The sequence below is a fragment of the Sceloporus occidentalis genome, unplaced genomic scaffold, assembly GCF_023333645.1.
Source record: "Sceloporus occidentalis isolate IW3139 unplaced genomic scaffold, rSceOcc1.0.p SCAF_2, whole genome shotgun sequence".
NCBI classification, from domain to species: domain Eukaryota; kingdom Metazoa; phylum Chordata; class Lepidosauria; order Squamata; family Phrynosomatidae; genus Sceloporus; species Sceloporus occidentalis.
The window spans coordinates 76,840,864-76,868,493 of record NW_028316982.1 but is presented as its reverse complement, the minus strand read 5'-3'; the positions used below and the strand labels follow the sequence as shown (position 1 = coordinate 76,868,493).

At 37.8% G+C, this 27,630-nt stretch overlaps 1 protein-coding gene across 1 annotated transcript in view; it reads right to left on the bottom strand.

Annotated features, from left to right (window-relative positions):
- WDR11 (WD repeat domain 11) overlaps positions 1-27,630 on the bottom strand; it is a 53,651-nt gene that overhangs the window by 16,788 nt on the left and 9,233 nt on the right. Inside the window, exons 4-16 of the mRNA XM_089510055.1 lie at positions 26,734-26,907; positions 24,559-24,745; positions 20,603-20,768; positions 16,403-16,517; positions 15,316-15,511; positions 13,820-13,923; positions 13,280-13,456; positions 11,175-11,259; positions 5,414-5,520; positions 4,400-4,475; positions 3,189-3,297; positions 2,614-2,738; positions 557-704 (exon numbers count right to left, since the gene is read on the bottom strand). Of these exons, the coding sequence (XP_089366181.1) occupies positions 557-704; positions 2,614-2,738; positions 3,189-3,297; positions 4,400-4,475; positions 5,414-5,520; positions 11,175-11,259; positions 13,280-13,456; positions 13,820-13,923; positions 15,316-15,511; positions 16,403-16,517; positions 20,603-20,768; positions 24,559-24,745; positions 26,734-26,907 (1,769 nt within the window). The remainder of the gene's footprint in view (positions 1-556; positions 705-2,613; positions 2,739-3,188; positions 3,298-4,399; positions 4,476-5,413; positions 5,521-11,174; positions 11,260-13,279; positions 13,457-13,819; positions 13,924-15,315; positions 15,512-16,402; positions 16,518-20,602; positions 20,769-24,558; positions 24,746-26,733; positions 26,908-27,630) is intronic.

The window sequence follows — 27,630 nt, the reverse complement described above, 5'->3', positions numbered from 1 at the left end:
AAGGTTAAAATGTTTTTGTTTATTTTAAAAAGTCTTAATATACTTTGTTATTTTTTAGTTTGAATTAAAAAATTGCTGAAAACATGTAGAACTGCTCTTCTTTTTTGTGGCAGAGGAAACTACCCCTATCCTTTCATGTTATTTCTGCCCCTGGTGTCAAATTTTCTGTTGAAGATGTAAAGCTCAGGAATACACTTGCTTCCTCAACTAAAATATACCTGTGTTTATCTTGAACTAATATCTACTGCCATGTAAAAGGCTAGATCTCTGCTTTGCAGGACTAGGCAAAAGGAATAAAAGAAAGAATGAAGTCAAAGTGCCAGATATATGAGGATCTATCTCAAATTGCATATTGACTGAGAAATCAGATGCTCCTATATTTTCTTGGCTTTTTTCATCTCTCTCAATATCACAAGAGCCTTAGAAGAAAAATGGTGTGAAGGGGAAGAAAAAGAAACAGCTACTTATACTGTTACACAAGTTTTTTCAGAGGGGAAAAATGGTGACATTTTAATGGTGAATTAAAAAAGAAAATCAAAACTCAGCATGAACTTACATCAGGAGGAATTCTTGCACTGTCTTTGACAGAATTTCCTTCCACTGTCAAGTGATAAACTTGCCCATCAGTATCTGTAAACACAAAGTGCTCCCGAGCAGAAATATTCTGACTTAGTTCAGATTTACTCTCAGCTTCCTGCAACAAACTTTGAAAGAAAAAGAAACAAATGGTTTCCTTTTCAAAATGAAAAGAGGTACTAAGTATAGATTTATAATATATCCAACATACAACCATTAATTTATTTATATGATTTATATCTTTCTCTTGTGAACAGGACTCTAGGCAGCTTACAATAAAATAATATAAATACACTTTATATCATGAAATGAATAAAAAACATAAACATTTAAAATACATATTAGTCAAATAGCTTGGATATAAATCTTATAGGAAAGATGAATTCTCTTAAGCACCACAGACAAGCAAACAAATTATCATAGACATGGACTATACACCAAGGAGGTTTCTTAGGAAGAAAGCAATTGTTTTTCATTCATCATCTGAGGGTACAGTGTGAAAACATATGATGATACAACAATTGGGACTCATAAGGGCATGAATGACAGATTTCCTGAGAATTCTTTGTAAATTGGCTTGCAGTGCATGGAAGAAAGATGGGATAGAAATGTAATAGACAAATACTATGCATACACTGAAACATCGCTGTTGCCTGCCTGCAAGTCCTTATCTTTTTTTCTTTTCTTTTTTTTGGTCAGATGTGTGCTTAGCTTTGGTCAAGAAAAGAGGCAGAGAGGCCTTTCTATAAATGTGGAAGTTATGCTACATCCTCACCACAACTTACTGTATGGATTCTAGCTTAAAATCTAAGAAATAATAAAATAACCTCTAAAAGCTATTATATCTCTAAGTACATAGTTACTGCAAAGTACAAAGTTACTGAGTCTGATTCAAAGTTCTGCAGATTCAAAATGTGCATAGGAGTTTTTGTATAAGTTTGCCTAAATGCTGTGACAGAGGCATAGGCAGAATTACCCTCAGCATTTAAAAGAATGATAAAGAGCTATTAGAACTAAATGAGCATCTGCTAAAGCAGAGAAAGAGAACATCAGACAGAAATTTCAGTGATCTGAAGTCAGAGCTCAGCATTACAGGTAGCAAAATATGATGTCCCTGGCCCGTTACACACAGGCTCTTGAGGCGCCCCCATCACGTGATAGGGGTTGGCCGGGGACCTAGCGTCCACACCGGCCTCACCCCTATCACGTGACCAGGGCGTAATAATGGCGGCGCCCTATATACACAGGCGCCGCCATTATTACGTGTCAGATGCATAGTGTCTGCACGTCGCGCAGTGCTTATGACGCTGCAAGTGCGCGATTGGCGCCTCACGGCGTCATAACCGCGCCATGGGAAGAAGTGCCATTTTGGGGCTTCTTTTTTGCTCCACGCGGGAGCCGCGTGGTTTGGCTGCTGCGGCTCCCTCGTGGAGCAACCAGCAGCGCCGGCAGACCGCCGCTTTTAGGCGGTCTGTAACGGGCCCCTGTTGCACAGGTCTTATCTGAAGTCTGTCTCTTTTATTCTGACTTATGCAAATCCCATCATGTTATTAATTCATAGAATCATAGAATTATGTAAATTCATTTTGTTGCAAACATAGATTTTGTGTTTTCTTGACAGAGAATTTAGATTTCCTTGGTGCCAGTGACTGCTTTATATGCCAGATAGTGTATAATATGCACATATCAACATGATTCAGAGAAACTGGTTGCATTTTTTAAAAAAAAATCCCTTAATGACCTTTATCTTAAACAGCAGATTTATTGATGCAGCATGTTGTGTTCTGTCCTCTTTTCCCGAACTTCTTACATATTAAAGTAATGCTGGGCAATTCTGAACAGTGTTTCCTTCTTTCCACTGCTCTCATGGTAGAAAGGCCTTCCCAAAGGCAACTGATTTAAATCACAATATGAATGAATTAACAATGTGAATGTGAATGGAGAGTAATTTCTAGCAAGAAAACACTGAAAGTATGTGTGTGTATGGGGGGGGGGGGGGAATCTAATGTGAGTTCTCATTTTGACTGGTGCTGATACCTGATCACTGAAGATTCCAAACTGCTCTGTTCTGTATCTGACACCACTGTTTGCCGTGCCATAGCTTCACGGGCAGCAAGCTGTTTCTTTCTTAAGCTCTTAAGGTTATGAGAAGGTGACCATTCCTGAAAGAAAAGAAGTCATAACGTTGCATTCATGTCTAAGGATTGTTGTTATTGTGTACTTTCCAAGTCTTTTCTGACTTGTAGCGACCCTAAGGTGATCCTATCACTAGGTTTTTCATAGCTGAGAGAATGTAACTTGCCCAAGGTCACCCAGTGGGTTTCCATGAACCCTGATCTCCAGAGGCACAGTCTACATCACACTGGCTCCCATTAGCCAAATGTAAATTCATTTTGATTCAGCTGCATGATTTTTTAAATGAAATAATATACAAATAAGATTCTGTTTTCTACTCATCTATTTCAATTACATTAAATGACAAAAAGTAAGGGAAGGGTTTCTATACTAGTGAATTTATGTTGCATAAATAATTCCACAAGACGACAGTCATATTTAAATCCACCCAATAACACATTTTTATTATCTGAAGAGAAACTGAAAGATTTCCTCACCAAAGCAGTAATTGTAGGAAAGTTTTTTGACATTTCTCTCAGAAGAGTACAAGTTCTGATGTCCCATAGTTCCAAAGGCTTGTCTTTAAATACAACTGCCAAATACTGTCTTAATTAAAAAGAAATAAAATAAAACCATGCATTTCCCACATTAGAAACACTCAAGAGAATTTTCTAAAGTCTTGTGACTTCTATGGACCTGAATAAAAGCTGCACAAAGAATTGCTATTAATACAACCATTGACATCACAATGATGATTCCCACGACTCTTCTCTTAATCTTTAATGCACAAAATGTGATGCTGTATTGTATGGTTTTACATTTCACCCCATTTCCTATTATACTTCAACAGGCGTTGCTTGCGATATTATGTCTTATATGCTGCTTAGAGATATGGAGACATGCAGAAAGGTTCACACCTTTGTGTGGCCCAGGAAGAACCAATGAATTATTGTATATATTCATTTATAAATCTAGAAATTTAGGTTTAAAAATTGACCCAAAAAATCTGAATCAGTGTATTTTTTGAAAAGCTATACACTTGTCCCTCCATATTTGCTAGGGTTAGGAGCACAAGACCCCCATGAATATGGAAAAACTGCAAATAACAAAAACACCATGTTTTTATCTAAGAGGACATCTCTCTAGGAATCTCTAGGTCCTCCAGTGCAACTCTGTGATCAACATCCAACAGAAACTGACCATAAAACTGCACTGAAGGAGCTACAAATGCCTAGCAGAGCATTCTCTCTAGGAATCTCTAGGTCTTTCAGTGAAACTTTTAGTTAAAGCTGACCAGAGAGTTGCATTGGAAGACCTAGAGATTCCTAGAGAGAACATATTAATCAAATCCGCAAATATCAAAGCCGCAAATATGGAGGGATGAGTGTAGTTTATTTATTTATTTTACAGAAGACATTAGTTAAAGATAAGATGTGTATGAAAGTATGAAACTAAATTAATGAGAAATATGCAATTTATACAGTATATCATGGAAGCTCCTGGGTGCAGGGGTGTGTGTGCCTTAACTGACTTGTAAGTGAATTTGGATCTGTAATAGCTTACTCCTAGATACCGATGGGCTATGAACATTAATTCTTTACATTTTCTATGACACTTGGAGCTATATGCTATGCATCCCTATTACAGTAAAAATACGATCCAACCCAGTAATCTGTTCTCCTACTAGAATCCATTTGGATTTTCTTACTTCAAGTGAGACACCTTGATCATTTCAATGGCTGGTTCATCGCTACCTCGTTCTCCACGAAATGCAATGCTTCTGCCTAAAATCAAAAAGACACACACACAAAAATGTAAAGCCAAGCTATGGTACTTAACATGTCAAATGCTAAGCAGTTGATCCAGTATTGTTATTTTACCAGTGAAAAGTGTCTGCTCTTTGAAGAAAAGCTATTTTTAACTTTTCACAAGTGTTAAACCCAATTATTTTGGTTCTACTTATGCAACCCACTGAAAAAGCTGCTCCAGACCTCATTATAATTTCATTAGGCTAAATGTTGCTAGGATAACTGGTACAACCAGTTCAAGCATTTGCACAACCTCTTGTACTTATTTTTTGGTACTTCTTCCACCCTCTTGATGTTCGATACAGTCCAGTTTCTTTAATTATATATATTACATTTTATCTTCTAATCACTAAGCTGAATGATCACTTTTCAGTGTCTACAAAAATATATTATGATAGTTTGGACATGCCCCAAATACTAGAACTAGGCCTCCAAACTATCCAATTAAGCACATTCCTTTTCTCCTTTTTCCACAAAAGATTTTAAACTTTTTTCCCCAAAAGCCTTTTATTTAAAACAAATAATCTTGTTGTGTTATGCTAACACAACTTGTTCCAATATACAATAGCTAACCAAGGCTGTAAGAATCCAAAAGAACTGCGGTGTAAGCTGGATTTTCAGGCTAATGCTGAATTTATCTTTGTTCTCTGCACACACTTTTAATGGGGTTCATTCTTTTGATGACAAGAGCAAATTCTTCAAATTTGTTCTGACTTTCCAGGCTATGACCATCTAAAATGTTTTCAATTCCAGTTTTCTTTTTTAAAAAACAACTTATAATAGTTAGTCTGCTCAGTTATTCCACATCTGTCATTCCAATGTACTCAAAACCAATGGATTAGATTCTCTAAACCAATGTTACAAAGGTGTTACCTCTTACCTACCTTGCCATCAAGAATTACGAATATATTTACCTGTGGGCAGATCAATCAGCTGCAGCTCATTTCTCACTAGCCCCAGATTATTAGGTGTGGATGTAGCAAAGGAAAGGAAACCACTCAAACTGGTCCACTCAATGCCCCTGTCAGAGAACACACAAATTATTTCAGTTTGTTAGAGATACTTCAAGTTAAAGAAGTGGATAAAATGACTCAATTTGCAGTGAATGGAGACAGACAGAACATACTGTGAAGCACTGAGGTATGGATTACTAACATTATGCTGTATATTTCAACATACATATTTTCCTCCTCATCAATTTTATTCAAGACATCTCAAATGCCAAAAATGTAGATTGGTCTTCCCCAACCAAATGCCCTCCAGAAGCATTGGATACACCTTCCAGAATCTCCTGCTGGCTCTGCTCTAGAATGCAACAGATATGGGAAGATGGACACAAAATACAACACAAATTGTGGGAAAAGATTAACTTTGGTGGGATAAGAAGTAATATTACACTAACACTTAAGAAAATATTACAGTTTTGATACGATCATGTGTGCAGTGTGTGCGCATGAATGGAAAGCCATTTTAAACAACACCATCACCACCTATGAAGAACATTGCTGGATCACACTAAAAGCTTTTTAAATTCTATTTTTAGTTTGCACTGTTGCCTATGTGAAGACTTTGAACAACATAAATGTGACTCTGTTCACTGCATGTTTTGGAGTGCCAGATGCAAAAGAAAAGTTGTCTGAAGCCTAAAGGCTGGCCTTTTCCAGTGAACAAAGATTCTGAATCAGAAAACTTTGATTAATGGACCTATGGTGGAATTTTGCAGCTGCAATGAATCCACAGTGAACAAGCCAACTGGCCTTGAGAGTGAGACAAAACATCACCTAGAGAGAGAATCACAGGAAAATGTATTGCTTTTCCCAGACAGGCTAAATAAAAAGCACTGGAAAGATAAAACATATGGATCTGCAGCCTGGTAGACTCCCAGTCAAAATTATAAAACAAAAGACCAATTTTTAAAGCCGTCATGTTGAATGCAGAGAATAAACACAAAAGCCTAGTAATGCATTTTAAATCCTCTCTTATTTTATTTGCCATTATTCTATTTTTTAATACTTTGATATAAGAAGAGAGAGTAGTTTAAGAAATTAAGCTTAGTACAGTGTTTGTTTTAACACTTTAGAAATAAATCTTTCCTCCTTTATTTACTATTAGGTTATTGGTACAGGTTCTTATGCTTGCTGATAGGCAGAAAATCAACTCATTTGAAATGTGGTGCTGGAGGAGAGTTCTACAGATACTGTGTAAAAGACAAATAAATGGATCCTATGTAAGGATGTGAAAGCTGGACAGTGAAGAAAGTGGACAGGAAGATAATGAACTAATCTGAGATGTGATACTTGAGACAAGTTCTGTGGATACCATGGATTTCTAAAAGACAAATAAATGGGCCCTAGGTCAAATCAAGCCTGAACACTCCCTAGAAGCCAAGATGATTAAACTGACACTGTTGTACTTTGGCCAAGTTATTAGAAGGTATGGCTCACTAGAAAAGACAATAATGTTTGGTAAGGTAGAAGGCAGCAGGAAAAGAGAAAGACCACATTCCAGATGGATAGATTCAATCAAGGAAGCTATGGTCCTGAATCTGCAAGACCAGAGCAGGGCTGTTGATAACAGGATAACTTGGAGATCTCACATTCATAGGGGTCATCATAAGTCAAAGTCGACTTGACAGCAGTTAACAGTAGGATAAATTTTAACAGAATTTTCATACTCTTATCACAAACTTGTTAAATATAATGGGCAAAAATAACTTGTTTTAAGCGTATCACTCAGTATGACCAATTAAGGTCAATTGTTTTGGCTTGGCTACTAGCAGGCATTGATACCCTTTTTCGATGAGCAAACTTGAAATACAGAGGGCAAAGTTATGATCCCAGATCAACTGTTTATCTACATAGTACCAAGTACAAACTTGGAGTACAGGAATCTATTATTATAATCCACCCCATACACTTAGATTCTCTAGATGACATCTACTTCAACTAGACTGTCACTCAAAGGACTTTTTCCTCCTAGAGTGTGGTATGGCCTGCTAGGAGAGATTTGACAGCTACATAGTTTGTCTGAATTTAGAAGAGTACAGTGCACCCTTCTTTTACGCAGGGAATCCATTCCGGACCCCCCCCCCCCGTGTAAATGAAATTGCATGTATGCTTGAACCCCATTACAAGTAATGGGCTCATGCTTGCGGCGGTGCAGCGGTATGCATGGACCATGGGTGCACACATCATTGTTTCTACTGGTGCATGGCGCTGCTTCTTCTGGCACTGCTGGAAGCAGCGTATAATGCGCCCGCGTATGACGTGGGTGCACTGTATTAAATATCAATCTCTTCCAGTATGCCTATCCAGTTAATTTTAAACAGTGAATTTGAAATTAGGATATGTTAATTTATGATGGATTATTTTAATGTGTTTTGTGTTTGTGTGTGTTTAACAGTGTTTTTACAGTGTTTGGATGATTTTGTGTGTTTTGGCTTGTGTTGTGCCCTGCTTTGAGCCTTGGGAGGAGGTGGACAGGAAATAAAATACGTTGTTGTTGTTGACTTTTTAGTGATAAGATTTAAGAGATATATTTGGGGGAACAAAGAAATGACTTTTGAACCTTTGATCCACCAATACATCTAGGGAAACCACATTGGCATAAGGGTTCAGTAACATAGCTATGGAAGAAACAATGGATTTATAGGGGAAGGCCCCATGAAAAGTTAGGGTTATGAAAGTTGGGAGAAGTTTAAAGGGAAAATACCCCCTCTTTCTTCACACACACACACACACACACATCTTTACATTTCACGTCACTCTCTTACTCCTTTCATTTTTGCTCTTTCTTTCTCTCCTTGAGTTTGGAAAATTGCTTTTTCAGATGACAACTTCAGAAGTACCCAAGCCACTGGACATACTGGCTGGGAGATCAGTACACATTTCAATTAATTTGAAATTTAAAATATTCAAAATGTTTTAAATACTTCTGAAATCACAGGCACAATTGAAAAGCCCAAGCAACAGTATTAATTATTAAAGAGAGAAAAAAGATGAAAGTCTATGTCTAAAATTATGCATATAACATTGCATAAAACATTGTTTGAACTTTAATGAGATAAGGCATTTTAAATGGTTTTAAAATTAACATTTGTGATATATTAGCATCACCATTTAAGCTTTACATGTTAAAATATTAATATAAAATTTGACAGCATTCAGAAGACTCAAAATATCAAACATGCAGTCCCACTAGCAGTTACAAGATCAGACTTCAAAAAATAAAATTATATTGACTATTAAAAGTGAGTATTCTTCATGAATTACTTTCAGGCTTGCTTCTGACATAAGGCATTATTAGAGCTGATTATGATATCTCTGTACAAAGATGACTGAAAATATATTTGTCACAGCTACCTTTGAAACATATCACAATACTGACAGATGACGATATATTCTAAAAAGAGAGGAGTAAAGAGTAAAACCAAGAGAAGAGAAGAGACCAACACTTTGAGTAGCTCTGCAAGGCTATAACTACAGTAGGTCCTTGGTATCCCTTGAGTTTGGTTCCAAGACCTCTCATGGATACCAAAATCCATGAATGTTCAAGTGCCATTAAAAACAATGGGGCACTAAACTGGTGCCCCTTACATAAAAAGGCAAAATCAAGGTTTGCTTCTTGAAATTTATATATTCTTGAAATATTTTCAATCTGTAGATGCTTGTATCCATGGATATGGAAGGCTGATTATAAATTCCTGGTTATATAATCAGAAATACCTTTTTATCATTCACTTGCACCAAAAAAAACCTTAGGCAGGAACGGGGATGAATCAGGCCCTCTGGGATTCTCAAGATGGCCACACTCCCTTCCACATGACATTTGGTGGTTTTCCAGCTTCTGTATATTGTTCTTCATTCTAAAAGGCTCAAATGTCTCTTAAAATTTAATTGGGGCAATAAGATTGAGCTAAAATATGCCAGTATTTGGATTGCATCTCTTTGCCTTATCTCTGTCCACCACTCAAGTGTGCCTTTCTAGAACTTCACTGAAATGGAATTCAACTGAAATTGTTTTTCCCACCCTTGACTCTAAAGATTCTAGGGTAGCATACAAAGGTAAATAAGAACACAAGTGCATGCCCTCAGGCTTCCTATCTAAAAGTGTTACACCAAAGGAAAAGGATTTCCCAAAGAGAAGGGGCGAAATAATCTAAATAATCAAAATAATCTAAGCGACACATTAGTTCTTTTAGCAATTAACTTGAGTTCTTATAAAATCCAAATTAAAGACGAGGGACAAATCTTGCTCTGAGGAAAGTAGCGGATGCAGCCCCCATTCCCTTCTCTTATTCTGTGGCAGCCTGATGGAATGCCTTTTACCAAGCGGCAATTTTATGGATGAAGGATTTTGACCAAGGTAACTTTAAGGGTGATTTAACAATTAAAATACTCTCTTCCCACTGCTGTTTACTCTCTCCTTCAGATAAGTGCCCAGGTAATTGAAAACAGGAGCAGAGGACTTTCAACAGGATATGAAGGACTGTTACCCTTTCCGCATTTCTGAACTCCTCCCAAAACAATAGCAAACCCTATATATTCCCCAGAGAGAAAGATTAAGCAGTCTGTCTCCTTCTCAGGCCTGATGGCTGCTCTCTTATTCTAGACTCACAGGATTATTCTGGGTTGTTTTTTTGCTAGGTTTTTTTTTTTATTTAAATCACGAATTGTGAGAAGGAAGAATCATGGAGCTACCTCTCACATATTGTTGTTGTCATTGACTGCCCTCGAGTTGACCACAGCCCATGGCGACTCTGTGGCTGAGACATCTCCAAGACCTGCTGTCCGCCACTGCTCCAGTCAGGTCCTGCAGGCTCAGACTGAGCCTAATGTTGAGGCATGTGGTCTTCCTCTCTTTCTACTTCCCCCTACCTTTCCTAGCATCATTATCTTTTCCAATGATTCATGCCTTCTTATGACATGGCCAACTTATGACAGCCTTAATTTAGTCATCCTGGCTTCCAGGGAGAGTTTGGACTTGATCTGTTTTAGATTTATCTTCTTCACTATCCATAGTATCCTTAGCACTCTTCTCCAGCACCACATCTTATATGAACTTATTTTCTTTCTATCGGCTTTTTTCGCTATCCAACTCTCACATCCATACATGGAGATGGAGAATACAATGGTTTGGACAATCCTCACTTTGATGTTCAGAGTTATATCTGCACACTTTAGGATCTTGTCCAGTTCTTTCATAGCTACTCTTCTCAATCCTAATCTTTTTCTAATTCCTTGACTGCAGTCACCGTGCTAATCAATATTTGATCCAAGGTATAGGAATTCTTTGACTATTTCAATTTTCTCGTTATCTAGAATGAATTCTTATAGCTCTTCCATGGTCATTATTTTGTTTTCTGCCCCATATAAATATTGATATAATCAAAGTCTCATTAGGAAGAATTCCCTACACTGCAGTAGTCTACAAAAAACAAAGGCTTATGTTCTGCATTCATCAGTGCATACATTAGTTACCAATGCAAAACAGTTTTGAAATGAATCAGGTGTTTTCACAGAACTGTCACTCTATTTGCAAAGCAAGATTACCGTACTGAACAATTTTTCAGTATACCACTAATGATTAAACCACTTGTTTGCATTTCTTATAGTGTACATAACATCTTAATTTTCTTCCCTCTAAAGGAAAAAAACAAACATAAAAGTAACTCACTTGACTTCACAGGAATGAATGCTCAACTCTTTATGGAGAAGTCCACTTGTGAGGTTATATACCAAGACTGAGCCATTGCTTGTTCCTACAAAGAGCAATTTTATATTGGTAAAATTTATAGACTCATATTAACATTTTTAATTCAGTTTTGGGAAACAAAATTGGCTTTGCTGCACTCTTTTTATTTTCCCCTCAAAAAGTTTGCTTTGTTAATACACACTCAAGTAATTAATTGGACAGTAATCATATTATATAGCAAGTTTCCTCTACATGCAGTCCATTAGGAATATATTTTAGATAAGCAATACTTTCATTTAAAGGCTCACTTGCAAGCTATAGCCAACAGGGAATTAAATCAGATGTCTGCAGCTCACATAGGCTAACCTGGTCTCCTCTTCTACCATAATTTGTAAATTAGCCATGAAGAAAAAAGATCCCCTTATTCCAAGCCATGTGGGAAATGGAAGAAGTGAAAAGAGGAGGGATGGGCTGTTACACTTCTCTAAGTGTGCTTGAGGATGTATAGCTCTGAAGGAGACTTTTCCCTCTTGGATTATGCTGTCCTCCTTCACAACAAGTATGAGAAGGTAGGCTTCTACACTTCTCATAGGCTAGTAAAAATTCTTGCAGTACTTTGTTAGGTTCTCTACTAGGCTGGAGTGAGTCTAATCATTTTAAATGAGTCAAATGTCTGGCATAGAGAAGATATTCTTGTGAGTGCACCAAGGATCAGTAAGAGAAGAAATCATAAAGATCAACTTTACCCATTAAGACAGAATCCTGATCGACTAATCCAAGCAATATCTGTGTATTTTGGTTCCCTATGGCTAACTACACCTGGTTTTATTAACGAATACAGGGTTCCAATTCGTACAGGAGGTACAACTTCTCAGCAGCAGTCTCTCAGATACAGAATGTCAGAGGTCGACTGTCTATCGTTCACTTTCCTTTTCATGCCAGGCAAACACTGTTTTTTTCCTCACTGTCCTCTTAAACACCATCCTCTTCATCACTGATACTAATTATGTTGTCTTCAAATATGGTTGTTTCACTCTGCAGAGCTTCTTAGCATTTGCACTGTTGCTTATCATGATTTGTAGACTTCTTATCTGAAAGTACCTGATATTGCTGCTTTATTAAATTTTATTCACTTGGATTTTTGAGATTTAAAAATATTTTTATTTCCCCCCAATACTACTTTTAATCAGTAGAATGAATAAATAATCAGACTGTAAAACGCCGCGACAAGAAACTAAGCATACAGCATTTTGATTCCTATAAGAAGTAGGTCAGATATACAATTCACTGCATTTTGTATTTTAATAAAATATAAAAGAACTATTTTGTGATAGTAAAGATAATGTTGACAAATGTGTTGTTACTCACACAAAACCTTTAATTTAGAATGGGGTACAAACAATATACAATATATATATATATATATATATATATATATATATATATATATCCCAAATCCACAAAACAGTGATACCTTTATGGGACCAACCAAAATGCATAAGGCAAAGGTGTAAAAAATAATATAGGAGAACAAAATGACAGTGTTCATTACAGGCCTGCATTTTTCCAAGATCTTGGTGTTGTTCTGAATATGAAGAGAGATGTATACAGGCAGGCCATATGGTATTGGGGAGCAAAGTATTGATAAATCCAGGAAATGTAAATTCCATTAGCAACACACAAAAGGTACTTCTTATGAGATCTAGGAAGTCTCAATCCTTTGTGAAGCCACAAACCTCTTTGTTAGGCGGAGAGCTCTGAATCTCTCAAAAGCCCTCCATGCATTTGCTGTTGTGTACCTTCAAGTTGTTTCCAGCTTATAATGACCCTACAATGGGGTTTCATGGCAAGTTTCTTCAGAGGGGATTTGCCACTGCCATACTCTGAGGCTGAGAGAGTGTGACTTTTCAAAGGTCATCTGCCTTAAGAACATTTTAGGTACATTGGGACTGCAATTGGCATGTTTTACCTAACAGCACCTATAATTTTCCTAATGAAAAAGATTTATTGCAAAACTGAATAAAATTCACCACATATACTCATTGCAAAGAGTCAATATGCTGAATTACCCCATTTAATACACTTACCAACAGCAAGGAGGGGCTCATACTGCTTTATGTTTTTTGTAGTAAGAGGCGGACACATGCGGATAGCAAATGGAGGCAAAGGAAGTCCTGAAAGAAGTCCTGTTAACAGGAACTTTAGATGTACTTCCTGCAAAGATAAACTTCGTAACTGCTCTTCTGTAGAAAGTGTGCCTTCTCCTGTTTTATTGAAAAATAAAAAGCAGAATAACAGATTAAAGATTTTAAATTGGCATATTTCAAATAAAGATTATTAATGCATTGAAAATGAATTGATTTCTTTTTGTTGCAAGAGATCTACTCTTAATCAAGATTATTTAAGAACAAATCTAATTCAATTCAGTGAGAGCTGGATAGGAGGTATCCTGTTTTCATAAATTAGACTTCAACAAAATGAACAAAAATAAACAGGAAAAAGATCCACCAACACTGTTTGAATTTTATGTCCTATTTATTTAATACGGAATATGCATATTTTGAGCCAACTCTGCATCAGCTGCATTACTTTCTTTAAGCACTTGGAAAATCCACACTCATGCTTACCTATCATATTATCTAATGACAGTTCTGGAAGCTTATTTTGAGATGCTGCAACAGGAATTCCACAGAATGAGATGGGTGAATACAAAGGTGATGCGCTTGAATTGCTGTTCAGAACAAAAACAGTAAGGTTTCAGCATGCAACATTCCTCTACACTTAGTATGAGCTACAAACAGAATTCAAAATGAGTAATGTAGAAGAAAGGTTGTGTCCCTGCAAACACGAGAAGAAAGAAAGCAGAAGAAAAGTTGAGTCTCAGTACTTTATGCCAAAAGAGACAGGGAGTGGGCTTCATCCACATGCTAGCAATATATCTGAATGAACCCTTTTATCTTCTCTTATAAAAGTGAATGCAATGAATGCCATTCCTCTCTACAGCAGAAATAAAGCAGAGCACATTAGAGGTACAGCTGTGATGAAGATAAAACTTGCCCCACCCTGATAAATCAATTTATTCATTTATTATTTATTTACTGTGTTTTATACCCTGCTTTTCAGAAAAGCTTTCAAAGTGGCTTACAGATTGGTAATTTTACTCCTGTACCTACTGATTATGATCCTTTGGAAGTTCACTGTGTTTCATGGGAAAAGTACACTAACACAGCACTTCAACAGACAAATTTTCCTCCAGGTTTTTGAAAAAAGAAAACAATTTTAAAAAGATGTTGCTAGCAAACCAAGGTTACATGCCTTCTCTCAAGAGAGAACTGCTGCTTCTGGGGAATTCTAAGATGTGACTCTTCATGGATAGATCCAAAAGCAGTGACTTGCATTCTGCTTGGAACTTGTGTCCTTGTAAATGGTGTTATGTGTGCACAAAATGGAATTGAATAGTTTCTCAACTTTCATATTCACCAAGGGGTTGCTGTGATGTTACAGTGTAAAGGAGTGGCTGGTGTGTCATGGCCCGGTGTCTAGATGCATATTTCTTAACATGCTACTAGACACCAACTAGGAAGTGTTGGATCACAACAGGTGCACAAGATGTGCATCAGAAGTGCCCAATGCTTATAAGAAGTGTCTAATGAGCATTGGAACATTCTTGCCAGTACCCGGATGTGCATCTTCACAATTCTCTCACAGGGCTTCGCGGCATTTCTGCAATGTAGTTATAGATTCATAAAATTATACAGTATATATTGTGATGTAGGATTTCAGCCAGTATTTTTCTGTCAGTGGTAGTGGTTGGTCCCAGTGTTGGAAAAACAGGTCTTGGTCCTCGTAGAAAAACAGGTAGCCCATAGGCTCATATTCCCACTCTAATATATGTCCTATGTAAAGGTGGGATATACTACCATTAGTTACACTTTCAAGTTCACATCATATTTGAGACAATTGTTTTGTTTGTTTGTTTTTTTACTAATTTTCAGTTGCTCTGGCTGTATGAGCCAAACAGGCCATGATTTTGTCTCAGTATTAAAAACACAACGGTACAACCACCTTCACATGTTCCCTGTGTGTGAGCATTAAGCAACAGCAAACATATTTGTCAAGTTACCTAGCATGAAGACTTCGGCCTGAAATGGTAGACTTCAGTTCCCATATCATTACTCTGCCATCACTGACTATAAGAGCTGCAGAATTTTCATTCACTGGACAGCACACCATATTGAATGGGCGAACAGTCTTGGTAACCCTGATGGCATCACATTGACTTCGTAAGTCATAAACCAGCTCCTGAATGTGGTCAGGGTCTGCGAATGTCAAAGTACAAGGTCTCAGAAACCAAAAGCTGTCAAGTCAATGCAGCTGCCATGCTCTTGCATCAGTTCTGCTAGCACTGACTGTTACATCCTCAATATGAGATGAACTGATAATATTTTTATTTAATATTAATACACATAAGATACATTGGAAGATTTTTGAAAAAGAAACAGCTAGGCTATATCACACCATTAATAAATGAGCCTAACAAGACTAAGGCCCAGAACTGGCAAGAAACTGCCCACACCAAAGACGCCTTGGGACCACAGCAAACACATGCCATGGTCCTGAAGGTGCCCGCCTCCAACGCTGGCCTAAACAGGAGCAGAAAAGATCCACTCCTATTTGGGCAGCTTTAGGCGGTCCCAGCGGAATGTCCAGGTACTCTGGCTGGAAGTCAAAACTGTGGCGTCAAAATGGCATGTTCCTGGAGCATCTTGAAGCTGCCCCCATGTGGTTGGCTGGGTGGCTTAGGGGCATCTTGGGGACATGTGGTGTCAAAACACTGTGTCCCCAAGCCTCCTGGAAGTCAGCTTTTGTGGCCAGTCTGTTCCAGCCCTAGCTCATTATACAAAAGAGTAATATAAATGTATAGTGATATTTACCACAACATCTACAGCTTAAATCTTCCAAATCCAAGTCTATTTTATTCAATCTCTTTACTTACTCAGAATTTAGAACACTGTACTGAGATGAAATTCTCTGCATTGTGAAACTAAATGTATTCAATCTTTAACAATACAGAGGTGTTTATTTTTATTCTAACTTGGGTTACCAACAGACAAATTAAAATCTGTATATCTATTTTAATTTGTCTATCAAAAAACCAAGTTGGAACAAAAATAAATATCTAGTTTCCTAGATATGATAGGCATGGTTACCTGGATCTTCATTTGGTGTAACACTTAAACTATTGGCAGGTCTACGAATTCTCAAAGTTATGCAGCCATTTTCATGAAGGCAGAACAACCCATCACGCTGAAAACAAGGAATTACCTTGACAAAGAGAGACAAGAATGGAAAGTTAGTATTCTTCATGTTCTGAAGTAGTCAGCATTAACAAACCAACATGGATTTCATTAGAAAGCTGTTATGGCTGTCTCAAAAATGGCTTTAAATGTTCTTGTATTGAGCCATGACTTGATACAGAGCAGGATGAAACTCACCTAAATTAATAGAGCAGAATACGGCATTTTCAGTAAAAGTTGCAGAGTACAACTTTTTAAAAAATTAAATACACATAGAGTTTCAAACCCGCTTTTCACATGCTTCTACGTGTCACAGGGTGGCCTGCATATTAGTCTCACTGTGGGAGACTGCAATACATCTGACAGAGTATGCAATTCTGACAGCAGTAGCTTTAAAATGCTTCCAACATATCATAAGTTTAAAGTGTACAAAACAACTGCACATCATGGATCTGCTTCCTGAATTTCCCTCTGTTCCAGGACATCCCTCACTTAATAAACTGCTAGTTCTATACCACTATTTAGAATCTTGGAGATCAATCAGTAGAGTAAGTCAAGGGGTAAACATTTTTTTAGAAGTTTTATAAGTCTTAAAAAATCCTACCAGAGTCATCTTCATGGAACTCTTACCTCAAAAGTTTTAAAAGCGTTCCATGAAGGTGACTTTGGTAGGCTTTTTAAAAAAAAATGTTGATTACTGCCTTCAAAATTCCACCATTTCTCAGTCTATCTACATGACTGAGCACACTTTATACTCAGACATTTATAAAAACCTGTGATCCTTGGCTTTATTACTCTCTCTAGTTCACACAGATGAATGATTCCAGAAGTTCAAACAAGTTCAGATAAACCCTCATGCCAAAAAAAAACCTTGTGTCACTTCTGAAGGAAACATCTAAACAACCATAAAAACGGGATTTCCTTTCACCACAGGATTGTTTCCACTACAGTAATTTTTATAATGCCACAAAATAAGATGTAATTTCCAGCAGACTTTAGAGAGATGCATTAAATAGTTTTGGCCAAGCTGGGCTCTAATTTTCTTTCATCTTGTTTATTGCTTTTCACAACATGTTAACCACAAAAATATCACCATGCTCAAGCTATAATAAAGACTCGACAAGCATTCATATTATTTGCTTTCTTTCATATATTTTTTGAACTTCACACAGTTCCACATGATGAGACCTAGATGCCCACAACAACTTAAGCACATAAAGTTGTCAAAATTTATTCTGGCAAAACACTGAGGAGGCAACCGTCCTTGGGCAAGCAGTCATAACATTCTTGCAAGGTTAGTTTATTTTTAGTACACATTTTTAACTCCGAACATTTGATGTCAATTTTCCAGTGACTCACAACTGTTGATTTGAATTATTAATGAATACATACAGTCTATCAACAAAAAAAAATCTGTATTCCATAAGGAAAGTAGAGTTAGGGCCCAAACAGACAGGCCAAATGAAGCGGCTTCGGGCCACTTTGGAGGTGTGCTGTTTAAACAATGCATGTATCCTAGGAGGCCAGAAGCTACGCCAAAGCCACACTCCAGTTCTAAGGACTGGAGCATGGCTTCAGCATGGCTTCCAGCCTCTTACGACTCCTGCATCATTTAAACAGAACATCTCCAAAGTGGCCCAAAGCAGCTTCTTTTGTCCCATCTGTTTGGACACAAAAGAAACCTAGGCATGACAAAACTTTAGAAGATGCTTTATGAAAAAAAGCTAGTTCTGCAAGTAAAGATGTAAAATTTCTGGAAACGATGAAGCCATGGGAGGGGGGATCTGTTTTTTCCAGGAGGCAGGGATCAGGAAAAAAATGGAAATGATTGGAAAAATTGAATAAAATGTAACATTAGCACTTTTTACAGATTGAAAGTCACGCTGTTACTTTAGGAACATAAAATATGACTATAATTTGATTTGGCATAAAATTATCACAATTGGTATATTAAAATAAAGTGTATTCAAACAATTATTACAATTGGAATTTACTTTTATTTTTTTAGTTGTAACAAATGGAATAATAATTTATGTGGAGCAGACAATAAATAAATAAATACCAGAAGAAGTCATCAACATTAGTAACGAAGAAAATTATATTTCCTCTCCACAGTATCAAATAGACATATAGCACCCATTCCCATAAACAGATTTGAGGAGGGGAAAGTTAACCAGACTCGTTTTTCGAGCTCTGGGGTGCATCTGCACTGCAGAAATATTCCAATCTGATACCAGTTTAACTGTCATGGCTCAATGCTACAGAATTCTGGGAACTGTAGCTTGTTGTGGCACCAGAACCCTTTGGCAGAGAAAGCTAAATGTTTCATAAAACTACAATTGCTAGAATTCCATAGCACCAATTTTATCTTATTTTATTACCTATTGTTTTATATGTATTTTGTAGATTGTACACCATTGGCAGGTTTCATTTTTATTGATTTGATCATTTCTATGTACAGCGCTGTGTACGTTTACAGCACTATAAAAATAAACATTTACAGCATTATAAAAATAAACTATAAATAATAATAATAATAATAATAATAATACTGAGCCATAGCAGTTAAAGTGGTGTCAAACTGGATTATTTGTGCAGTGTGGATGCAGCTCTGGTATTCAGTACCAATTTCAGTCTCTGCTTCTTTCTTTGTTATGTTATGTAATAGTGCCACTGTATTCTGCTTTGGTCAGGCCCCACCTAGAATATTGTGTCCAGTTCTGGGCGCCACAATTCAAAAAGGACATTGAGAAACTGGAGCGTGTCCAAAGGAGGGCGACAAAAATGGTGAAGGGTCTGGAGACCATGCCCTATGAGGAACGACTTAGGGAGCTGGGGATGTTTAGCCTGGAGAAAAGAAGGTTAAGAGGTGATATGATAGCCCTGTTTAAATATTTGAAAGGATGTCATATTGAGGAGGGAGCAAGCTTGTTTTCTGCTGCTCCAGAGAACAGGACCCGGAACAATGGATGCAAGCTCCAGGAAAAGAGATTCCACCTGAACATTAGGAGGAACTTCCTGACAGTAAGGGCTGTTCGGCAGTGGAATGCACTTCCTCGGAAGGTGATAGAGTCTCCTTCCTTGGAGGTCTTTAAACAGAGGCTGGATGGCCATCTGTCAGGGATGCTTTGATTTGGATTTCCTGCATGGCAGGGGGTTGGACTGGATGGCCCTAGTGGTCTCTTCCAACTCTACGATTCTATGATTCTATGATTTGTCATCATCACAGTTATCATGGACTTCTAAAAACTGAAAGTTTAACCAGAATGAAATAACCTTCTCCTTTCACATGCCAGTTTATTTCTTGATTTACTGTGTTTCCAAACACAGACCAGATTCTTTCAGTGCCCCCTAAAGAAAGAAATGCATCTTGCTCTCGTATTGGTGAGTTTAGTTTGTAACCTAGGACTTGCTTGTCCTCATTCAGTGCAGAGAAATTGGAATAATCTAATACTGTATATATATTTTTTAGAAAAGATTTGGAGAATATATGAACACCTTGTCTTAAAGATTTTATTCATCATGCTAAAATAAAACATTCCATAATCAATTTCTTCCTTTTTTCACTTTTTCCAATTTTTGGAAGAAAAAAAAACTTTAGGAAAAGAAAAACAGGAAAAAATACTGTTTCCCCCCCAGATTTTTCTAGTCCCCCCCCCCCAGGTCTTCACATCTCTATCGGCAAGTATACGTTATCATTCAATCAAAAACAACTTAGTAATCATGAATTTCCAGGATTTAGACTCCAAATTAAGTTGCTTTCTCTTTGATGTTAAATATCTCATCAACTCAGTTGGACAAATATAGAGTAAAAAGGAATTTTAAAGATAACAGTGAGCCTGTACAGATAGGCCAAAATAAAGCTGCTTCGTGTCACTTTGGAGGTATGCTGTTTAAATGATGCATGCGTCCTATGAGGCCAGAAACTGCGCCAAAGCCACTCTCCAGTCTTAGGGACTGGAGATCAGCTTTGGCGCAGTTTCTGGCCTCATAGGACGCATGCATCATTTAAACAGCATACCTCCAAAGTGACACGAAGCAGCTTTATTTTGGCCTGTCTGTACGGGCTCAGTGAAAACTAAAGCATGCACATTTGAAAGGGGTTTTTATTACCTGTAGAAATGGCACTCCTGTTCTCTCAATTGCTATGACGCCTACTGTCTGGTTTACTTCAAGGTCAAGAATCAAGATTTCTCTTGGGTAGAGTAACAACATGTAGTTTCGTTTGGAAGGCAGGTAGGATAGCTGAAGGCAGTCATTCAACGTTACTGATTCAGCACTAAACACATCACAAATAAGTCTTATTACAATACTTTAACTGTAAGTGAATCAGCTTTTTTGCAAATCAGACAATTAAACATCTTTGAGAAGCACTTACCAAGGCAACCTGTATCACTTATACTTCTGAAACAACATCTTGCCATATCCTGAACAACTGCAGAGCTGTAACGTTTGTTTCTAGGGGCTAAATTCATCTGTTAGTCCCAACCATACTAGATAATGCATTAAATCTAATTAAGTCTAACAGGAACTAAACGTTAGATTTAGCTCTATAAAAAATAACTAGAATTCTTTTGGATCCCAAATTGTGTATGCCTGTATCATGCCCAGCACAGGAATTGTGGCTTTTATTTAATCACTTAAAGAATTGGTTGATTAGTGAAAACAACTATAATTATATTATTAAAGTACACTGGGGCTCTTCTTATCCGCAGGCTTGCCATTCACCCTGTTGTTTTTAATGGGGGCATGTGCATACGGCTATACCAGTGGCCTCACATACATCGCACAGCCACAGGAAACAATGGGACATGAGGTCCTGCATTTTTTGTTATCCGCCGCGGCAGGGCAGAGGAGTCCAGAATGATCCCCTGCAGATACAAAGGGATGACTGTATGCATTTATACTTACAACACAGCAAAACATGTAAAGTGGGAATTATGTCAGAGAATGTCTTTGGAAGTATGTACATTATAGAGAAATACTCTCTCCAGAGATCAATAAAATTTTTGCACTTTTCTGTCAAGTTTGTATGTGGGCATGTGGACTACCTGGACTTGCAAACAACCCAAGATTGTGGACTCTTTTCCATGTGTTTTAATGTGGGAATGCAGTGTAGAGAATAGAATGCTAAATTCCATAGGCTGGAATAAATTACTGTTAATGGCAAAAGAAAAACAAATTCATCACAAGTACATCATTTCTTGAAGCAGTGGAAGGATAGTCCAAGGAAGATAGCCACAGGGCTATAACCTTCCCTCCACAGTGAAATAGTTTGTTTGCATGGGGATGGAGTGAATAGATTATTCCTTAAGTAGTCTAAATGGAACTGATGTGTCAGCAGATGTTTCTAGGGGTCTGAGTGGCTAGTGTTTTACTCACATGGTGGAGGATACAGTATGTGCTTAACTGACAGTTGCTTAACTTTAGGCTGAAACAGATGGCTTTAAAAGGGCAGCATGATGCCGCCCCTTTGAGTGCCAGATTGAGGCTGAAGCAACTGCATGCTGCGGCCCCAATTCAGCATTTTTAAGACCCCAAAAGGAGCAGCAAAATGCTGCTCCTTTTTGGGGTGGAAAAAAGGCACCCTTTCTGCTAGGGTGGTGGCTTTTCAGTGTTTCTGTAGCGCAGGGCGTGTAAATGTAGCACTGCAGAAATGCCATGATGCCGCCCTGCTGTGTGGTCAGTGGAGTGGCATGACACTGGCTTGGGGGAGACGTCTGACTGTGTGCCATGTGTATGCCATGCCCACATGCCACCCCGAAGCCGGTGTTTTTTGCCAATCTGTTTTGGCCCTTTGTTCAAATTCTTTGGGAGCTATTCCAACCCATGCCAAACCATACTTTTTTTATTACATAATTTGAATCTATGCACAAACCCAACTGATTTGTTTGCAGAATACCATTATTTGCTCCAGAAGCAGCTATATTGGCTAGGAGAAAAGTAGTCCCAAGTAGCACTCCATCCCCTAATAAATGGATCTGTTTGCAATGTATGGCAACCCTCAGACGAACCTATAATGGGGGTTTCTTGGCAAGTTTCTTCAGATGGGGTTTGCAAAAGGCCTCATTCTGAATGCCTCACATTTTACAGTTTTACAGTAATTGGATGACCTACTTTCGGTGCTACAGTAGTGAGAGCAATCCAAAGTCTCATATCATTCTAACTTTACCATATTCTTGACTTGTTATAAACTGTTACACCAAGGCTGAAGAACACCCTTACCCTAGTCATGCTGGTTAGGCTTTGTAGGAATTAAAGTTCAAAACATCTGGAGGGTCAAACCTTCGCTGCCCCTTTGCTAAACAATAGTCAAATGGACCAACATGCCTTAAATTGTCAAGTCTGGAGTATCACAAAAGCTAGGATTTCAGGGCTCAAAACTGATACCTGGGGATGGCCCCTGATGATAACACACAGCGTGCTTCCTAGTGATGACACACAAAGTGCCCCAATGATGTCATGAGACAAGCCTTACTGATGCCATTAAGCTTGATGCGTTAAGTATAAATCACAGTGGCTTAAAGCATATTCGATACATTAAAATGCAATTTAGGAAAATATTTATTTGGTTGGAAATAATATCTTCCAAGCTCTAAAGGGAAAAACACCTAACTTTGCAAGAACTGCTCTATAAGAATCAATGAAAGCTTTCCATGTTCTGCTCTAAACAGAAAATATGTAAATCTTTCCTAGACCTCTTTTTAACACTTTTGCAAACATTTATTTTATGCATTTGGTAGTCCACCAAAAGACATTTTTCCAAGCCATAAGTAATTTTTTAAAATTCTGCTCTAATTCATGGTCCACATCTTTAAAAAAAAAAAAAAAAAAAAAAAGTCAGGTTGTGGAATTCTCTCTTACTTCCAAAATAATTATCTTAATAATGCTACTAATAATCATCAAATGTTTTGGGGAGGGAGAGATTATTGCAATGATGATAAAACAATTTCTACTTCAATGAACAGACATGCATAGATAGTTCTATCTATGCATGTCTATTCAGAAGCAAACCCAAATGAGTTGAATTGGACTTACAACTTTAACATATCCCAGCCATGGTTTTAAGGGGTGGAGACAAAGATGGTTTTAGAGGTGGGGAGGCAGAGGTGGGGAAAAGGAGCAAAATTATAATGAGTTTAGTTATGAAGAATAGAACAGAGGATGAGAGTGAGAAACAAAGGGATGGGGAAGAAGCCAAATGACTCAGAACTGTGGAAGGTAAAGAAGTGGGGGGGGGGGGAAGATGTGGGGACAGGGCCTAGAACCTCTTTGGTTCTCAGGGCAAGGGGAGGAACTGGGGGTTTTGCTGAAAGGAGACAAGACTGGAGGGAGGAAAGAGAGAAACAAGGAGATTAAGAACTAAGTAGATATTAGGGAAGAAGAGAGATGATGAATGTAGGCAAGAGTCAGTGGAAGGAGAGAAGAAAGAAGAGTATGTGTGCAGGGGGAAAAAAGGGAAGTAGAAATTGTTCAGCCAAGACTTGGGCAAGTAGAGTGAAAAAGACAGGAAAGAATGAGAAGCAAGACCAAGAAATGAAAGAGAGAGAAAAAAGTGCCTAAGCAGAGGTGAAGAAGAAAGACATTATTTGCACCATGCTTTTTGCACTGCTGTAGCCCACATGTGCTTTGGAACAAGAAATGAAATTGTAGTCCAGCTTCATTTAGGGTGGTGTGAGAAAGTAGGGAATTCAACTTGGAAAGTTAACAATAAGATAAGAAAAGTTACAAAGCAAGTATATTTTAGTACTAAATTCAGCAATTCCGGAATCAACAAATGCTCAGGCAACTTTCCCTGCTCTGACCACTTATTCCCAAAATGTCCCAAGCGGGAGGAAGTGGACAGGCAGATCTCCTGGAAAGTCTACAGCAGCTGCCCTGCAGTACCTTGCAAAAGTGGGAGGCCAACAGCACAGTTTAACAAATACAGCTTCTCTCTTTACCCTGAATACTAAAGAGGTATCAGACTGTGAGATCTGAGAACTCCACTTACAAATATACTTTTTATAGGCTCGTCCTTATAGAACAGGTTTTGTGAGCACAACAGAAAATATGCCCTTTATACTTACCTTGGTTTTTCATTAGTGATGAGAATTTTAACTTTGTCTAAGGCCTTTTTAGCTCCTGTTGCAGCTGCCACTTTGTTATGAACAGGACTAGAATGGGGACTGGAAATGTAAACCTTTTTCCCTGAACTGACAGGAGCCTTGGAAGGCGAGAAGTCTGAAATGAACACTATTCCCTCACTTGTAAGCACTGTATGAAGAAAAGACAATTATTTTGTTATGAATATGCAGAGTAATTTGGTCATATCAATTCATTCCTAAGGTACCCTTGCAGTTAGAAGTAGTAACAATTTTATGAATGCTGAAACAACTGAGAAACTGTTAAAAGTTCTTGGGGGAGACAAAAATGCCACCAGCATATGGCCATTTTTATTTAATAGAGACCTCAGAAGCCAGCTTTAATATGTGTACACACACACTTTAAAGTATGGTAGATGGTTGCAGGAAGAAAAGTTTATATTTCTAATATTAGCTCAATACACTGCCTGCACACGGTCAAATATAAAAGAAGATCTCTCAAAATGCAGTATAACTTCTAGCAATTCTTACCTATGTAACTTAGAAGAAAATATAATGTTGAATGCCTTTATTTTCTTTAGGCTGCAGTCCTACACAGCCTACTTGAAAGCAAGTTCCCAGTGGGAATTCTTTTTGAATAAAAATGCTGTTTGCATACAACTCCTTATTCATTTGCACCTGTAACATGTAAACTATATTCTCATTTTTAAGTCATTTTTAATTTTCATTTTTAAATCAATGAGAGCAGGAGCCACATTCCTGTTAATCAGGAAGAAGATTATATTTGAGTGGCCAGGTTGAGACGATTAGAAATGTTCTAATTAACTAAATTAATCATTTGTATTTTTGTAATCTAGACAAAAATTTCCCACGTTCGAACCAAGAAAACACGCTGACACACTGCTAGGAAATCTTTCCACACTGCTCTGTGATCATTGTAGGGTTAGCCTGTGGGTTTGGATAAGGCTGTGGCTGTGTTTCTATGTCACACTTAGCATAACAGAAATGAGCCCTCATTAAAATGAGCTTGATTCACATCCCTTCATGAAGCTGAAAGGAATCTGAAAGCTTCCACTATTTTTAAGCACTTCACCATTTGTCATGTTATCTGAGGTAGCAAATAAGTTAACAGTAGCCCTAGTTTAAAACAAGTCAACTTCAAATCATAATGAAACTGGCTTGTTTAAACTACCCTAAGTTAGGCATAACAACATTTCTGGGTCAAAACTCCACAAACATTTGTGGTTGAGCAAAAGATTCTGAACTCTTTCTCCCAGCAATGAAGGTGAAGCAGAAAGGAAATGTACAAACTTGAAACATGCTGTGAATCATTTCTATATGTTCATGTCACAGTACACTAGCAAAAGGGAAAATGCGACCTATAGGTCACAGAACCTAAAACAGCCCGATTTTGAGCCCTCCAGAAACAACATGTTTTTTTTTTAAATTTATTTTGTTAAAGGTCTTCTTAGGTCTAAAACCTGGTGGGAGATTCAAAATCCCCAACTGGGTTCCTGAGAGGGGTTGTTGTTGTTGTTGTTTTTTTGGGGGGGAGGTTGCAACCAGTTTGTTTAACAAGTTTTAGTTGTTTAACAAGGCAAGTTTTTTCATGGGGGTGGAGGTGGAAAGGGGGCAAATGATTGGGGGCTTCCACAGCCCCAATGACCTTGAGAACCTGGCAACCTTCGTACCAAGCTATGGTTTATTATGATATGTAAATGCCGCCTGCACATCACCCTATCTTTTCTTCACTATGCTACTATCATAGTCCATGTTCAGTAGACTAGAAAGGAAACCAGCCCGAGGCATAAGGAGGCTGCCTAAATATCGTAATATGTATGCACATCCATTCTCTTAAACTTTGAACTTGCTTCACAGTACATTTGGTTATCTGTTGTTTTAATTAATGACTTCTACCATAACCAATCTCATTTGCCCACTTCACATTCAAATTCCCCCTGCTCACATCCCAAGCTTCCTATAAATGTCACAAACCAAGGTTAATTAGATCAACCTATACTGTTCTTTCTCTTATTGCATTTTCTGGCTTTTGGAAGTTATGATCCAACAGCAAACTTTCATATCACAGCAGTATTTACTCTGGAATCCATTTACTCTGGAAATCAATGGTAACAAGCACTTTCCTAATGCAGAACTTACATGCTAAATTTGAAGGATCGAAAGGATCAAATGAAAAAGAAAGGATGTTTTCTGCATAACTTTTCTTCCAGAGTTTGGTGCCAGTATCTGCATTCCATAACACAATGTAATTTGGTGGGTGAACTGCAAGCAGCAGATCTCGAGAAGCATCCTGACTCCATAACCACTGCATGTCTGTCAAAGAAAAGGAGAGAACAGTCTCAAAGTGAAGAACAGCAATCCCTTTCATTTGCTATATACAATTGCCCTACCGTTTTCTCAGAATTGAAGTCTGTGTCCCTCGCCTGTTTGCAGACGGCAAAAAGAGCGGGACAAAATGTGGGCCTGGTGCCATTCAAGTCGATGGAACTTGAATATAGGCAAATTTTCATTTTTGCAGGGGGGTCCAGAACAGATCCCTCGCAAAAACGGAGGGGCGACTGTATTTCTAAGAACAAAAAGCAGGAGAAAATGGCACATTGGAAAATGTTAGCACAAAGAAATACTTGTTTAAATACATTTAAAATCCAACACCTTAGATAAAAACAAGCTAAAAAGAATTGTCTGTGCTGAAACTTCAAGTGTATTTTCTGAATTATAGTTCCCTAGTTTCATTACATCAAATTATAAATCTTTATAAAGCAAATATACTGCCAGTATTAACATAATGCAGAAACCTAGGATTTCACCAATCATATGTAAAATAAGAAAATAAGAAGGGGTTCAGAACTGGGTTTGTTTATCATTTGATGCTGGGAATATCAAGAGTCTCTTCAGCTTATATAATTAGATCTGAATTTGGAATAAAGGCTGCTTCAGAACTGACTTACCTCAAGTTATTTAATTCAGACGGCTGCGCCCAGCGAAGCAAGGGAGAAAGGGGCCAAGCGGCCCCTTTCTCCTCCTCCCCGCCGCCGC